Source organism: Lacerta agilis, chromosome Z, assembly GCF_009819535.1.
Source record: "Lacerta agilis isolate rLacAgi1 chromosome Z, rLacAgi1.pri, whole genome shotgun sequence".
NCBI lineage: Eukaryota > Metazoa > Chordata > Lepidosauria > Squamata > Lacertidae > Lacerta > Lacerta agilis.
Window position 1 is genome coordinate 44,680,692 of NC_046331.1, and position 15,074 is coordinate 44,695,765.

At 48.0% G+C, this 15,074-nt stretch overlaps 1 protein-coding gene across 1 annotated transcript; it reads right to left on the reverse strand.

The window, feature by feature from the left end:
* Positions 1 to 3,452: 3,452 nt before the first annotated feature.
* LOC117039912 (nyctalopin-like) lies at positions 3,453 to 6,102 on the reverse strand. The gene is made up of 2 exons (XM_033137297.1): positions 5,256 to 6,102; positions 3,453 to 3,919 (listed from the first exon to the last, which is right to left on the reverse strand). The coding sequence occupies exons 1-2, from the start codon at positions 6,100 to 6,102 to the stop codon at positions 3,453 to 3,455; spliced, it is 1,314 nt and encodes a 437-aa protein (XP_032993188.1).
* Positions 6,103 to 15,074: the final 8,972 nt, after the last annotated feature.

Consider the following 15,074-nt stretch of genomic DNA (forward strand, 5'->3'; position numbering starts at 1 on the left):
CCTAGTTCAAGCCCAGTATAAGGATGCCAGAAGAGCCTGCTGCTGGATTTAGGCCAGTGGCCCAGCCAGTCCAGCATCCTGTTCTCACAGTGGTCAACCAGAGATCTGTGGGAAGCCCACAATCAGGATCCAAGCACAAGAGCAGCTCTCCCCCTGCTACCTTTCCCAGCAGCTGGTATTCAGAAGCATGACTGCCTCTGACCATGGAGGAAGAGAATAGCCATCATGACCGGTAGCTGTTTGCAGCCTTCTCCATGAATTTGTCCAGTCCCATTTTACAGCCCTCTCTGCCTACGTTGATGGCCATCATTGCTTCCTAGGGGAGTAAATTCCATAATTTAGCTCTGTAAAACTGTGTGAAGGAGTTACTGCCTTTTGTCTGCCCTAAATTCAGATTCATGGAATGCCCAGTGAAATTCAGCTCGACGCATGTAATAGCCCTTTCCTGCATCAGCAAACCCGTGGCTCATAAGAGGAGTGTTGGCACAGGGAAGGGGGCATGCAGCAAGCAGGTGCAACCCTGCTTCTCAGTTCAAAGCCTGGACACTCCTTTTCACTCACATGATGGTGGGCTCCTTTATTGGAGGTGTTCACCATTCCTGTAGGAACAGCTTGCTGAACCAACTCACCCAGGAATGCACAGAGCAACATTCTGTGTAAGAGATTCTGGGGACGAAAAACTTGCAATGCATGTTCGCTCTTCCCAGCCCAAACAAACAGTTTGGGATTTTGATTGTGAAATAGCACAGAGGAAGGGGTTTTTAAAAACGACCCCAGTGTTCCTGTTGCAAACAAACTGGCAGCTCTCCTCATGGCTGTATTTTGGGTGCAGAATTCAGAAGCTCAACGTATCACTTGGTGTAATGTTTAGTTTGGCCCTGTGTCACTGGTTGCAATGAAGCCCAAATGGTGCTGCTTTGTACATTTCTTCTACATCCCTCTGGCATGCCTATCGCAGATTGTTCTGTACCAGTTGCATTTCTTTACTACTAGCTGGAGAAGCATGCATCTTTCAAAACAGACCCTGTAAATAATACGTATCCATATCTTGCAAACTTGCTGGAAATCTTAGGAAGGCTCCTAGTATCCTAAAAAGTGAAGTTATTCTCTGCAATGAAAGAGGACATTTTGCACCTTGGAGGGTTATCCAAGATTCTAGTCCTTATTAGATGAAACAAAATGAAAACCTTTTGGGGGCATCTATTGACAAACTCTGAACCTAGAAGAGGCCACTGTTAGATTTGCCCTGCCTGTTTTTAGGTTTTCCTTCCACTATCCCCAAGGATGGGAGACTGGTGGCTCTATATATGTCACCAGACTACAACTCCCTTTGCCCTAGCCAGCCTTGCTAATGTTCAGGGGATGGTGGGAATTGCAGTCCCAGCAACATCTTCAGGACCGCTGGTTCTCCATCCATGACCAAACCCACCTGCTTCCAAGATGTTGCAAGTTAGGGAATGGTCCTCAGAGAGTTTGTGGAGCGTGTGAAGGCATCAGGACCAGAACATTCTGCAAGAAGAAAGGGTGGGCTGAATAATATCTGAAAGGACCTGGTGAGATGGCTTCTTGTACTGTAACTTGGGGGCAAAGAACATACTCTAGTGGCCAGAATTGTGGAAACCTTTAAGGAAAGTTGCATTTCTAAGGTTTGGTGGCTCATAACTTAAATCTTGCCTTGTGTGGCAAGAAGTAGATTTCCTTAGTTCAAAACTGACCAGACGCAAATGGAGTGTAAAGAGTTGACTAGTCACCTAGAAAGTGGTGTCATAGCCCCGACCTAAATTCAATAGAAAATCTGTGGAGCCAGTGAAAGAAACTTTTTTGGTCAGAGGCAACCAAAGAATAAAGCACAATTGATAGAAGCAATCTTGGTTTCACATTATAACACCTGATGACCTAAACTCCTTGGTTCACTCCATGAGACGCCGATGTAGGGCTGTGATTGTGGCAAAAGTACAAAGTATTAAAACAGAAATGGTGAGAAGTTATGAAATACCCTTTATCATGTTTTTTGTGTTTAACTTGTTTTATTTGGCTATACAGTAGTTTTTTTATAGAATGAAGATAATTCAACCCAGATTGTTGCATTATAATCTTATTCCAGAAGAGACGGGCGTTATCAGCCACCAACCCTCAGAAATACAACTTTTCCTAAACGTTCCCATAATTTTGGCCACTAGTGTAGCTCAGCAGCACTGCACTTTCTGGGGAACGGTCATAAGCTCAGTGGCAAAGCTGATGGTCCCAGATTCAACCCTTGGCATCACCAGGTAGGACAGGGAGGCCTGGAGAGCTGCTGCCAGTCAATGTAGACACTGCTGGGCTAGATTTGACTCAGCATAAGGCAGCGTTCTCTGTTTGTTTGTTTGTTTGTTTGTTTGTTTGTTTTGTCATCTTCATTATTTTAATAACTTAAATATCCACTCAATATAACAACATCTTTAAACAGTTTGACAGATTGCAATCATGATACCACAAGCAAAAATAAATAAAAATGGTACTGAGTATCAAAATACAATAAGAACCCAGTAGAACTTTACCAAAACAGAAACACTGAAATTATGCCTGCAGGCTGTTACAATGTTTCAAAGAAAAAGACCGTGACCCATGTTCAGACCCTAAACTGGTTAATCCTGACTACTGCCTGTTGAAACAAGCCAACTTTACAACCCATGATTCCCATGCTGTGCACACAAAGACTCAACTTTCATCCCTGACATCATCTGACAGAAAGCTCAGGTTGGAGGTCCTGGGAAGGACCCTTCTCTGCATAAGGCCTGTATGGGGAAGCTGAGCTGCAGCCCACAGATCCCACACCAAAGCATCCTTTTGCAGTTGTCTTGGAACGGGCAGCAGCATTCCAGATTAAAAGCCCAGAGCCCTGGCGGCTAACTTGACCTACTGAACTTTTGGCTCTCTTAAGTATCCATATGCCCTTGCCCAGCCAAACCACCATGAAATTAGCATCTCATGAGCATGTCTGCAGCCAGTGGCGTAGGTTGCCAGTGCCCAGGGCCACAAGGAGCAGTGGGGAGGGAAACAGACAAAGTACACATGCGTATTCCACTAACCAACAGCACCTGCATCACCCAGGAGATTGCAGCCACAGAGATCTGAAAAAAAGAGTTGTTTGTTCTCTGGAGAGGTCACTTCCTGGTTTGCATGGAGAAACCCAGCGACAGAGACACAGCTGTATTGAGGCAGCACCAGCTGTTGAAATTTTGCGCCCCTAACAATTTTGTGCCCTGGGCAGCTGTCACTGTGCCCCTCCCCCACACTATGCCACTGCCCGCAGCATTAATCACACTTTTGCTAGTTGATCACTTGGCGGGGGCTAACCCAGTATGTAAGCACAGTTTATTAATGGACAGGGAGCAACCCCCCACCCCCCAAAAAAAAGATTAGAAAAAATTGTCCCTTTATAGCAGGCAGCTTGAAGAAATTGAGGTGGATTACAAAGCCTTGACAAGGAGATTGTGGTTACCTAGTTGCTTAGGTAAGGAGAACACAGCTGAGTATGAGGCCCAACAGGCAAGGAGGAGGCAAAATGATTTCTCAGCGGCAGCGGCAGCAACAACCAGGTGAGAAGCCCCACTTGGGTAGGGCCCATCGCAGCCTTCTTCCTTCGTGACCTCAGACTGCGGCAGGCAGCTGGGTAAGGCCCCCTGCGCAGGCTGGCCAAGCAGAGATGTGTTGTGAATGGCAGGAAAGGCACAGTGCAAGCCCTCGACGACCCCTTGGTAGGTGAGGATCCAAGTGGCGAACCACAACATTCCGCAGTCACACTGCCAAGGGTTGTGTGACAGGAAGACATATTTCAGCTTGGGGAGCTCTACCAGGAGGTGGCTGGAGAGGTAGCTCAGGTTGTTCCTATTCAAGTGGAGAAAGTCCAGTTCCTTCAAGTGGGCAAAAGCAGGGCCTGCAGTCAGGTAGGGGAGAGAAACTGGGTTTCATTTGCATTTCGATGAAAAGCAGACAAATTCATGCTTCTCAAACCAATAGGCAGACTGAAGTGCAGCTGGTCCTTTGACACCTGCCCTTCTCAGAACTTTGTGATGTGGTTCTACAGGCAACCAAAGCACAGATTTGGCAGAAATGTGCATAAATATGCATATATACCCAGAACAATCACAATTTACATGCATTTAACTGGCGTGATTCCAACTGTGTGCAGTTGAAGGTTGGCTGGTTGAAACTCTGCAAGCAAGATGGAGAACTTGGAAGAATTTTTTACACTGCATTTTCCAGGTGTGGAAAGAGCTTTTAAGCTCTGCCTCACATAGGGGCAAGGCCCACTTAGCATGCTGGCTCCAGAAGGCCAGGGATGCTTGTGCAGCGGCAGTTCCAAGGGGACAGTTTGAGCATACACATTTTCAAGTATACACAGAAGCCTTGGAACTGAACCCACACATAAGTTGTGATCATACTGTATACAGTGGAACCTTGTGTTATGTACTGTCCTCCTTGCGAACGCTAGGAGGTTATAAGCTCCGCTAACCCACAAGGGGACAATGACAATAAAGATTATCTATCTATCTAAGTAGATGCACCTTGTTGTGAACTTTGCCCTGGGATGCGAGCGGAAGTTGCACACTGGCGGCACAGCAGTAGCAGGAGGCACCATTAGCGAAAGCACACCTCAGGTTATGAACAGTTTCAGCTTAAGAACAGACCTCCGTAATGAATTAAGTTCGTAACCGGAGGTACCACTGTATATACACAAGGTTCAAGGTCTTTGCATGAATTTACAAAGCCCTGAACAACTTAGGCTAGGCCAGCTCAGGGACTACCTAAACCCTTATCTTCTTGCTTGATCAGTGAGATCAACAGTAGGAGTGTTATTGATCATTCTTTGAGTTGGTGAGGCTCACTTGATAACAGCAAGAAATAGAGATTTTAGTGTTATCAGCACAGTCCTGCAGAATGCTCTGTCAATAGAGATTCAGCAGATCAAATAATAAATTAATTAATATTGATGAAAATTTCTTGTGCAAAATTGACATTAATAAAAGTTGCTTGTGCTGACAGTACATTAGCCATATGTATAGTCCATTATTTCTTAGCATAATGTATACAAAAATGTGTTTATTAGGTACAATTACCATGGAAATGCTGAAGTTTCACAAGGCTGTTGTTTGCTTTTAAAGCCACAAATTCCTGCAGAAATGTGGGAGATTTTAGAATTTAAGATGGGGGGGGGAGGAGGCATGATAAACTAAGAGGAACTGAAATGGACAAGACTTGTCCATTCTTACCTGCAATGGTCAAAATGCGGTTGTTGTTGAGGTAGAGCCTCCTCAAGTTCTGGAGACTGTTGAAAGGGCAGCTGATCCTGGTGAGCCGATTGGCCTCTAGGTGGATGCTCTTGAGCTGTGTCAATCCGCTGAAGAGCTGATTAGGCAAATCGGAGAGGCGGTTGTGCCCTAAATTTAACGTGCCAAGCCTATCCAGTTGGAGGAAGGCATCCTTCTGGATGGTCCAGATGCGATTCTTCCGGAGGTTCAGCTCTCTCAGGGCTCCCATGTCCTTCAGGGAGTCTCTACCGATGGCTTCGATGTGGTTCCTCTCCATCGACAGCTGTGTGAGGCTCGTCAGGCTCCGGAAAGCTTGTGGGATGTAACGCATGTTGTTGGAGGTTAGGTCAAGGGCTTCCAAAGAGGGGAGGTGGGAGAAGACAAAAGGGTGGATTTCAAAGAGGTTGCAGTGGGATAAATCCAAACTGATGAGGTTATGAAGGCCTTGGAAGGTGTTGGCATGGAGGTAGGTCAGCCTGGGGTTCCTGCTGAGATATAAGACCCGCAGGTTGCAGAGTGACTTAAAAGCTCCCGGGTACAGGAAAGTGAGGTTGTTGCGATCCAGCCAGAGGCTGTTCAGGTAGGTGAGGTTGCTGAAGGCGTCGGTGGTCAGCAAGCGCAGAAAGTTATTGGACAGGTTCAGCGAGATCGTGGAAGCAGCTATTTCCCTAGGGAGGCTGTGGAGTCCAGCGCTGTTGCAGTAAATGGTAGCACCAGGGGAGCAGTTGCACGAGGAGGGGCAGGTTGAGGGGCCCAAGCCAGGCCTCAACAAACTGGTGAAGATCAAAAGAAGAAGCAGGAGGTGCATTTCCCAGCATAGGATAAAGAACGCAGACTGCCTTTGCAGAGAGAAATGGCAGAGGGGACTGAGATGAGAGAGGTGGCTTTTGACAAGTGAAATGAAGCCAAGGGAGATTAAGCTTCCTATGAACAAGGAGGGATAAAGTTCTTAGTCAAATGAGAGCTTACCAGAAGGACTGGCCAAAGAGCGAACGAATCTGTCTTAAGTTCAGTTCTCTGCATTTCCACATCAGCTTACAGCTCCATTTTCAAAACCAACCCTTATGAAATTTAATCTGCATTTTAGTGAGAATTCCTCCAGACCCATAATTTTTGTATGTGGTTTTGCTCAATGCAGACAGTTTTGCAAAGATGTCTCCCCGATATAGATGCTGTTTTCTTTTTATGCACACTTTAGCCTAGCATTTGCAGTTTTAGAAACACTTACCAGGATGGAGAACCACACTGCAATCATTAGGAAAAGTGAAAATTCCAATATATGTGTTTAGGTTTGCATGGAAAGAGCAAATTAGGCAAGTTTGCCTTTCTGTATTTATTTATAAAAATATTTGAATACTATGATTTTATAACAAAAATCAAAGTGGTTTGCAACAATTATACACTAAAATAAAAACCACTCATAAATTAAAACAGTTTAGGAACTATTCCCAAAAAGCAAGTGTGAACTGAATCCAATTTCTGCTCCAGACTGGAACAGCACATCATTAACCACAACAAGGATGCCTGCAGTCTACTTGTTTTGACTGATGAAGAAAGCATTTAATAGTTTGCTTGTCTGCAGGCCCCCAACATCCGTAGATGCTCTTCACCTATGACCTGCCTTTTTGAGAATTTTGTTGTGGCTGTTGCTTCCTTTAACTTTCTAGTTTAGTATGTGAATCTGTTCTGTTGCCTTCTGTGACTTGAGGATTTTGCCTCAACCAGGGCATCCCTTGTCTTTCTCTCTACACACACAAAACAGCTGTGGGTCTGTGTGGTTAAGCCCAGATCTACTGCAATCCCATAGAAAGTGGGGTTGGGGCTCCCACACAACACTTTCCGCCCCAACTAGACTCCATTACCTGAAGAGAGCCTGGCTAAACAAGGAGAGCATGGTGAGGTGATGCCTTTGTTAGGCCCAGCAAATAAGTTGCTGAAAATGTGACAGTCTTCTTCTTCTTCTTCTTCTTCTTCTTCTTCTTCTTCTTCTTCTTCTTCTCCTTCTCCTTCTCCTTCTCCTTCTCCTTCTCCTTCTCCTTCTCCTTCTCCCCCCCTCCTCCTCCTCCTTAAATAATGGATGTGAATTTATTTTTATTCTTTAGATTTCTTGCTTGCCATTTATCATAAGGAATGTGGCAGGCTTCTGAGTTATGCAGCACTCTTCATCGGGCATGAAAGGTAAGATGCCCAACCACCAACCGCTCTGTGCAACATATTGTGTGATGAATACTTCTAATAAACATACTGTGTTTGTTATTTGATTTATTCAACTTTTATCATGTATTTCCATCCACAGGGGCCCAGGGCAGCAAACAGCAAAACTATCAAAGCAATGCAAAGATTTTGAAAGTGTTTTAAAACACTCAAACATCCTCAAAATTTCAAAGTTGCCAGAAACAGTCTATTTCTACAAAACAAACAAACAAAACCATTGTGCTGAAATGTTAATAGCATACACAGTTCACCACAGAGGGTATTCCAGAACTGAGGAGCCACCAGTGAGAAGACCCTGTCATGGCAACATCCACCAGCAGTACCAAGGACCCAGCTAAGGACTTCAGGGTGTTGTTCTTTTCTTACAGAGTCTAGGCAAATATGATACCCTTGTTTTTTTGTGTTTTTTTTAAATGGCTGGGGTGGGGACTGGAGGGATGAAAACCATGGGCGTGGAGAGGGCCCCTTTTGCTCATTAAATGTCATGCACACACGATTCCAACAGGAGCAGATGGGTGAGGGGTAGCTCAGTCAGTAGAGCAGGAGACTCTTAATCTCAGGGTAGTGGGTTTGAGCTCCGATCGGAGCAAAATGTTCCTGCACTGCAGGCAGTTGGACTACATGATTCCCCTTGTGGTCCCTTACAAATCTACAATTCTATGTTTTGAACACAATGCATACCCAGCTTTGGTTGAAATCTTCTCCACAAAGCAGCTTCCATGATCTCTCTAAAAGTGTGTTACAAGCGCGAGTGGGGAGGGGTGTGTGTTGTTTGTTCGTTTTAAATCGAAGTAAAATTCATACTGTAAGATGTGTATATCAGAGATGTATACTTTTAGGACTCACACAATTGTTTCTGAAAGTTGTTTTAAGCTGTTTTCAACATTGTGTTTTTAGTTGTTGTAGCCCGCCCTGGGACCTTAGGGACAGGGATGCATAAATAATAAATAAATAAGTTGGATGGAACAGCCTTGGTAACCAAGAATCCACCACAGCGTAATATCCCAAGTCTGCATTACTCCCTAGAACGCATTGTAAAGACTCAAAGCGTCACACGCACACAGGCCCCCAAACGGACAGGATTCCCCAACTACAGTGGTACCTCAGGTTACATATGCTTCAGGTTATATACTCCGCTAACCCAGAAATAATGCTTCAGGATAAGAACAGAAATCGAGCTCTGGAGGCGCAGCGGCAGTGGGAGGCCCCATTAGCTAAAGTGGTGCTTCAGGTTAAGAACGGACCTCTGGAACGAATTAAGTACGTAGCCAGAGGTACCATGGGCGTACCCATGGGGGGCAGAGGGGGGCAGATGCCCCCCTAGAAGCAAGCTACCCGCCCCCCCAGAAGCAAAAATGATCGGCGTCCGTTTGGAGTAGACCGGGACTCCAGGGAAGAGCCGACAGCTGAGCAGAGCTAGAAAATAGCCCTGCAGTTCCTGAAGCTGCCACTGGGGGCGCAGGGAGTCCTCAGCCCCACCAGAGTCGGTGGAGAGCGGCAGAGCTGCTGCTGCTGGAGGTCTCACCCGCTCGCCGCAGCCTTGGGGGAAGAAGGCCCCCCCCCCCGCGCTGGCTTCCTGGCCATGCCGGCTGCCGCCTCTTTCCCTCCCTCAGCCTTGGTTTCTAAGAGAGTTTGAGATCTCTCACACGGCAACCGGGGGGGGGGGGATCCTTCCCCCGGCCCCTTTTTGTCCTCGACACCCCCCAAGTCCTTGCCATGGGGCTCCCCGTTTTGCAGACACAGGCACAGGCTTCCCCACCCCAGTTGAACTGCGTCCCCTCCCTCCCTATTTTTAAAAATATTTTTAAAGAGTCCTCTTCGGTGTCAAAATCAGTGCCCTCCTCTCCCGCCTTTATTTTTCAAATCGCTTCCTTAACACTGCCAGGCCGGCAAGGAATCTCTCCCCCCAACACTGCAAGCTGCCACCTTTCCATTTAGGAGATTCTCTCGTATAATTGATCCTGGCACACTTTTTTTTTTCTTATTTCATGCTGTCCTGAGAGCAGCTGGCTGCTCACATCACAGCCATGTCGTCATACCTTCCAGTTTTTAAATTTGCTATTTGAGAGAGGAGAGATCTCCACTTTGCATGTAAAGAATTTCTCTGAAGGAGACAACTCCTGTTTCTAAAGTAAGTTGAAAGGAGAAGGGTAGCAGATAGGCTTTAAAGTGCAGAGACTGAAGGAATGTAATCATAGAGTTGAAAGGGACCCCCAAGGGTCATCTAGTCCAACCCGCCACAATGCTATCCTTAATGTTGTTTACATCTCTTCCCCCCCCCCTTCACATGGCTTAAAGTCACTTGTAATCAGATTTTGGGGTTGATCCACTGGGGTTGGATCAGTATAAATAGAAGAATGCAATTCTATATAAAGGAGAAATATTCCATGTAAATTGGCACACTTGAATTTAAGCATGCTTTACAGTCAAGGCTGTAGGAATAAACCAATTTAAATGCTATACTGTGTAAAGTTGGGATTTTACCCTCAGGACTGGATTGAAATGAAAGTTTTGAACAAGTTTTCTTCAAACCCAAGAAAAATGATATTAGCATAAGACATGTAACTAGAATAAAAATTTATTTATTTTTTCAAGCAAATCATTGTAATAACTTTTGTAATTATTGAACATTGTTCAACAGAGGAATGGACTCCCCTGTCAGGTGATGGACTCTCCTTCCTTGCAGGTTTTAAAGCAGGGATTAGATTTCTTTCTTTCTTTCTTTCTTTCTTTCTTTCTTTCTTTCTTTCTTTCTTTCTTCCTTCCTTCCTTCCTTCCTTCCTTCCTTCCTTCCTTCCTTCCTTGTTATGCCCAATCTCAGTCCATATTTCATGGCTGGTTAAATCATCTGTCCCCCTCCTGATTCTCAGCGCCTCTTCTTCTGCCAGTCTTCAGCCAATGGGGTCGTCCAAATGCAGCAGCAATTCCTTCAGGGAGAAGAATCATATGTCTTCAATGATTATGTCATCTGGATGGAAGAAAATGAAAGAGAGAGAGAAACTCTGTTCAGTCCTGTCTGCTTTTTGTAGCTGGAGTCAGTCTGGGCGCTGCCCTCCAAGGCCAGGTGGGAAAGGCCTGCCAGGCAGGGAGCAGGACCTGCAGGATTCCCAGCAAGAAGACATGGGAGGTGTGTCTTGGGCAAACAAGGGACAAGGAGGTTCACTGTCCCCAAGGTGTGGGGCTTACCTTCTTTTAGATTCTTTCGCAAACATGCTAGCTCCGGCCGAATTATTGTATGCTGCAGAGGAAAGAAAAATCTGAGTCAGATGACACCACGAACCTCACTCCACACCAGGAAGGACAGGTCTCCCTATGGTTTGGGCCCAATCCCTTGCCCCAGAGGACCTCCCTGGGCCCTGCAGCCTCCTGGGCAGATGGGGAAGGGCAGCACCAGGAAAGGGGGCAGAAAAAGCCTCTGGCCTCATCCTGGCACCCAGGAATACACACTGCATCTTCTGCATTAAAAGTTGCTTGGGGTGTACTCTTGGGGGGATGGAAGCAACCAAAGAAATGAATACAGGAAGGCAAGATACTTACTCGGAGTTTGGGAAATCTTCGTGAAACGGCCAGCAGCAGGGATATGCTGCTGCCCGCTAACTTCCTTTCGTCCTCGCTTCCCCAAAAGGCGTAATATCTGAGGTCCTGCAGGAGGAAAGAAACGGGACAGTCAGTTGGGTAAGGGATGGGGAGCAACCCTAAAACCACTCCTGATGCCATCAGGACACTTACAGTAAGAAGCTGGAGGAGGGTGCCAGGATTAGGGGCTTCTAGGAGCAGACCCCCCAGCAGACTCTCGAATGGCCTCTTCAGTTCCTGTGGGAAAAGAGAGAAGAGAGGTTGAGTGCTGGGTTAAATCTTGTAAGGGTGTGAGAAGAAGAAAGAGATGAGCAAAGGGAAGTCAGTGCAGAGGACATACCTCTTTGTCCTCCTCCTGTCCCCCCAGTACAGCTTCAATTGTCTTGTGCAGGATAGCACTGATCGTAGCCTGGCTGAAATGGGGTCTCATAAAACTGGAGAGAGAAAGGGAAGGGGTTAGACGCTGCCTCCTCCCTTGCCCCCTTCTCCCTCCTGCTTGCTCTTGCCCACCCAGAGCTCCCCCTGGAGTTCTGCCCCCCACCCCCTGCAATCCTGCCCACCCCAAAGACCCCACTCACCTTAGCTGGAGGAGCGCCTCGAAGGCCAGGGCCAGGCTCAGGGGGCGATCCCTGAAGCACTCCAAGTGGCCAAGGATCTTCTGGAAGAGAGCAGATGAGGAAAGTCAGCTCCTTCCGGGAGTCTCCAGAGGACAGCTCCAACCCCAAACGCCAGCCCCTCTCTGCCCCTCCCTCCCCATGGGGGTCCCTCACACCACCCATCACTCACCAGAATGGCTTTGGCTGTCTCCTCCTTGGAGTACTTCAGGGTTCGGAGCCCCCTGAGCCGAGCTGCCTGGCAATCCTGGATGATCTCCAGCAGATAGATCTGGTCTTCGTCCAGCAGCTGAAATTTAAAAGCCAGGCTGTCAGTTCCTTGTGGGGGGAGGGCTCCTCTGCAGCTGAGAGTGCAGAGGGGGGGGGCAAAGAGCCCGGGCAGTGGGGGGGGCAGGTCTGAGGGATCCACTCCCTGCTCTCGTTTTATCCAATACTCACCTCTAGGGAAGGGATGGAGAATCCCAGCACATCTGCAAAGAGAAGGACATGGGGACAGGTGAGTTTATCCCTGAGCTCCTGGCAAGGCTTTTCCAAGAGTTTTCTCCTGGATTCCAAGTCCTACCACAGGGGAGGGACACCAATCCTGACCTGCTGCCCCCAGAACATGGCTCCCTAGGGAAGGTGCCCCTCCCGCTGACAACTGCCCCCTGCCTTGCCCCGCAGCCCAGCCCCCTTCTGGGGTGGTTGCTGGGTGGGGGGTTGGGTTTCCAGACGTTGGCCCTAATGGACCTTGGGTTGGATCCAGCCATCTGGCTCTGTGCATCTTTTTACTAGCAGCCCCCCTAGCCCATTCCTGCCCTCCTTTGTCCCCAAAAGGAGGGCCACTTGCTCACCTGATGGCACAGGCTGCTCTGGGCCTTGCAGGGGGGCCACCCTGTTGCTGCGGCCCATCAGGCGTCTTAAGCACCTGAGCCTAGAAGAGACGAGCAGAGAGAGCGTCTCAGAAGCCATCAGCCCCAATTCTGGGGGGGGGGGGGTTGTGTGTGAGGAGGGGCAACTGGACCAATTCCTGCCATATCTCTGCAGTTGTGTGACCTGAAAGGGCATCGCCAGAGATGGAAAGAGGCGGCCCAGAGCACGAAGGGATGGCAGAGAGAGAAAGGAGGTCCCAAGTGCTATGGGTTCAAGAGCTGTAGCCTAAGGAAAGACAAGCATTGCCTGCTGTTAAAGGGCTGCTATGCCTCATCTTCTTAGGACAGCCCTGCCCTTCCTGGAGAGGGAAGTGTCCTCCAAGCATCAAGGTGTCCCAGAAGAGGAGCAGAACATGAGGAAGGTGGTGGAGTCTTCCTTGGAGCCAGAGAGACCCCCAGGAAGGGGCAGAAGGCCGATGTTGTAGGGCAGCTGGAGAGATGCACAATCGAGCCAGGCAGAGGTGTAGTGGTTGGAGGGCTGGACTAGGAGGACATGGGAGAGCAGGGTTCGAATCCCCACTCAGCCATGAAGGTCCCTGGTGGACTAGAGAGCTAAAGCTGTGCATGGGACCCCAGGACTCGCTCCCCCCCCCCCGCCCCCAGGAGACCAAGAGAAAGCAAAGGAATGCTACTTACAGCCTGCACATCTTCTTTACGGAAAATTCCCACCCTCCTATAAACTATCTAACTATCTAAAATCCCCACCCAAGCCTAATTCTGACCCAACCACCACCCCCAAACCCAGCCCTAAGCGTAAGCCTAACCCCCACCCTAACCCTACACTTACCCCTACCTAAACCTCTATAAACAAAATATATACAAAATGTGCACAAATGCGCACAGAATAAAAAATAAAAAATATGAAAATAAAGAACAAAAAGTAAAATAAAAAAGTAAAATGAAAAAGTTAAATGAAAAAATGAAAATAAAGAACAAAAAATAAAATAAAATGTAAAATAAAGAACAAAAAATAAAAGAAAAAGAAAAAAATAAATAAAAATAAATAAATTAAATAAAATGAATCAAATAAAAGTAATCAATAAAAATAAAAATAAAAGTACCAAGCAAATCAACACCTCTCCTCGTCTACAACCACCACCACCACCACCTCTCTCCTCTCTCCTCTCGCCTCTCCTCACTAACCCACAATGGCTGCCTGCAGGTCAGTGGCTTTTAAGGGAAAAGCAAGAGATGTCACAAAGGAAGGCAGGTTCTTGTCACCGTGGCAAACCCCCCCCCCACCACCACCTGGACCTGGCCCCTCCTGAGAGATGATGCCTCTCTGTCAGAACTTGGAGGCACTTTCTGTTCCACCTGCAACTGGACTGCATCTTCTCTCGGCAGATTCACGTCGGCATTTCATATCCTTCTTCCTGCAGCCCCATTTCCAAAGGGAGACCATCCCCACATCCTTCAAGGCAGCCTAGGGGTCTCCATAGCACAGGATTGGACCATCTGCTTTGCATGCAGGTCTTCTGTCCTGGGCGGCATCTCGGGGGGGGGGCTGGGAATGTGTGTGTCCCCCCCAACTGAAACCTGGGAGAGCTGCTGCCAGTCAGTGCAGGCTAGTTGAAGGATATTGAGCAGCTGGAAGGTGAGCAGAGGAGGGTGACCAGGATGATGAACGGTCTGGAAACCAAGCCTCATGAGGAAAGGTTGAGGCAGCTTTTCCGTGCTGAAATGTCACAACCTGAGCGACCATGGCTTGCCCCCCCCCCTAATTTTGATCCTGGGTACGCCCCTGAGAGGTACCACTGTATACATTTCGAACACCCAGCAGCAACTGGCATGAGCTTCCAAAGGGCAATTCCAGCCGCAGCTTTAAGACCTCCAGAGCAGCATCTCGCTTAACGAGGCGCCTAATCTGCTTCCATTCCACTCAAGAGAAAACAGCTTTTCTGGTGCTCTAATCTGATGCTAATTCTGTAAGGCTCAGCTCAGATTTGCATATTTACACATCATTAGCGTCTGTGCGTGGGCAGGGGGGGGGCCATAGCTGTCAACCCTCCCTTTTTTTGTGGGAAACTCCCTTATTCCAATGCCGTTTCCCACTGCTATTCCGGATTGTTGATATCCCTTAAATTTCCCAGATTTCAAAGGAAGCAGCTCCTCTCCCTCCCCCTGCCAGCCAGGGAGGCTCCTCAGCTGCGTTGCTCACCAATAAGGAGTCTGAGACCGACTCGGGGCGGAGGCTCTGTTTTCTGCCCGGCTCACGGTCGATAAAGGGTTAAAGGCCACGGCGAAGAAATCCCGCCTCCTGCATTTGAGGATTGGATGCTGCTAGCCAGGGGAGCAGAACAACAACAACAAAAAACACCCAGCTGAGCCTTCATTGGCTGCCACGGCTGCCACTCGCTGGTCCCTCCCGGAGCTCCTTTGCGAAGAGGCCACCCCACCGGAGCTTTGAACTGCTGCGCGCGGAGGCAGCGGCAGCTGGGAGTGTAGCTGGGAGCTCAGCGCAGAGC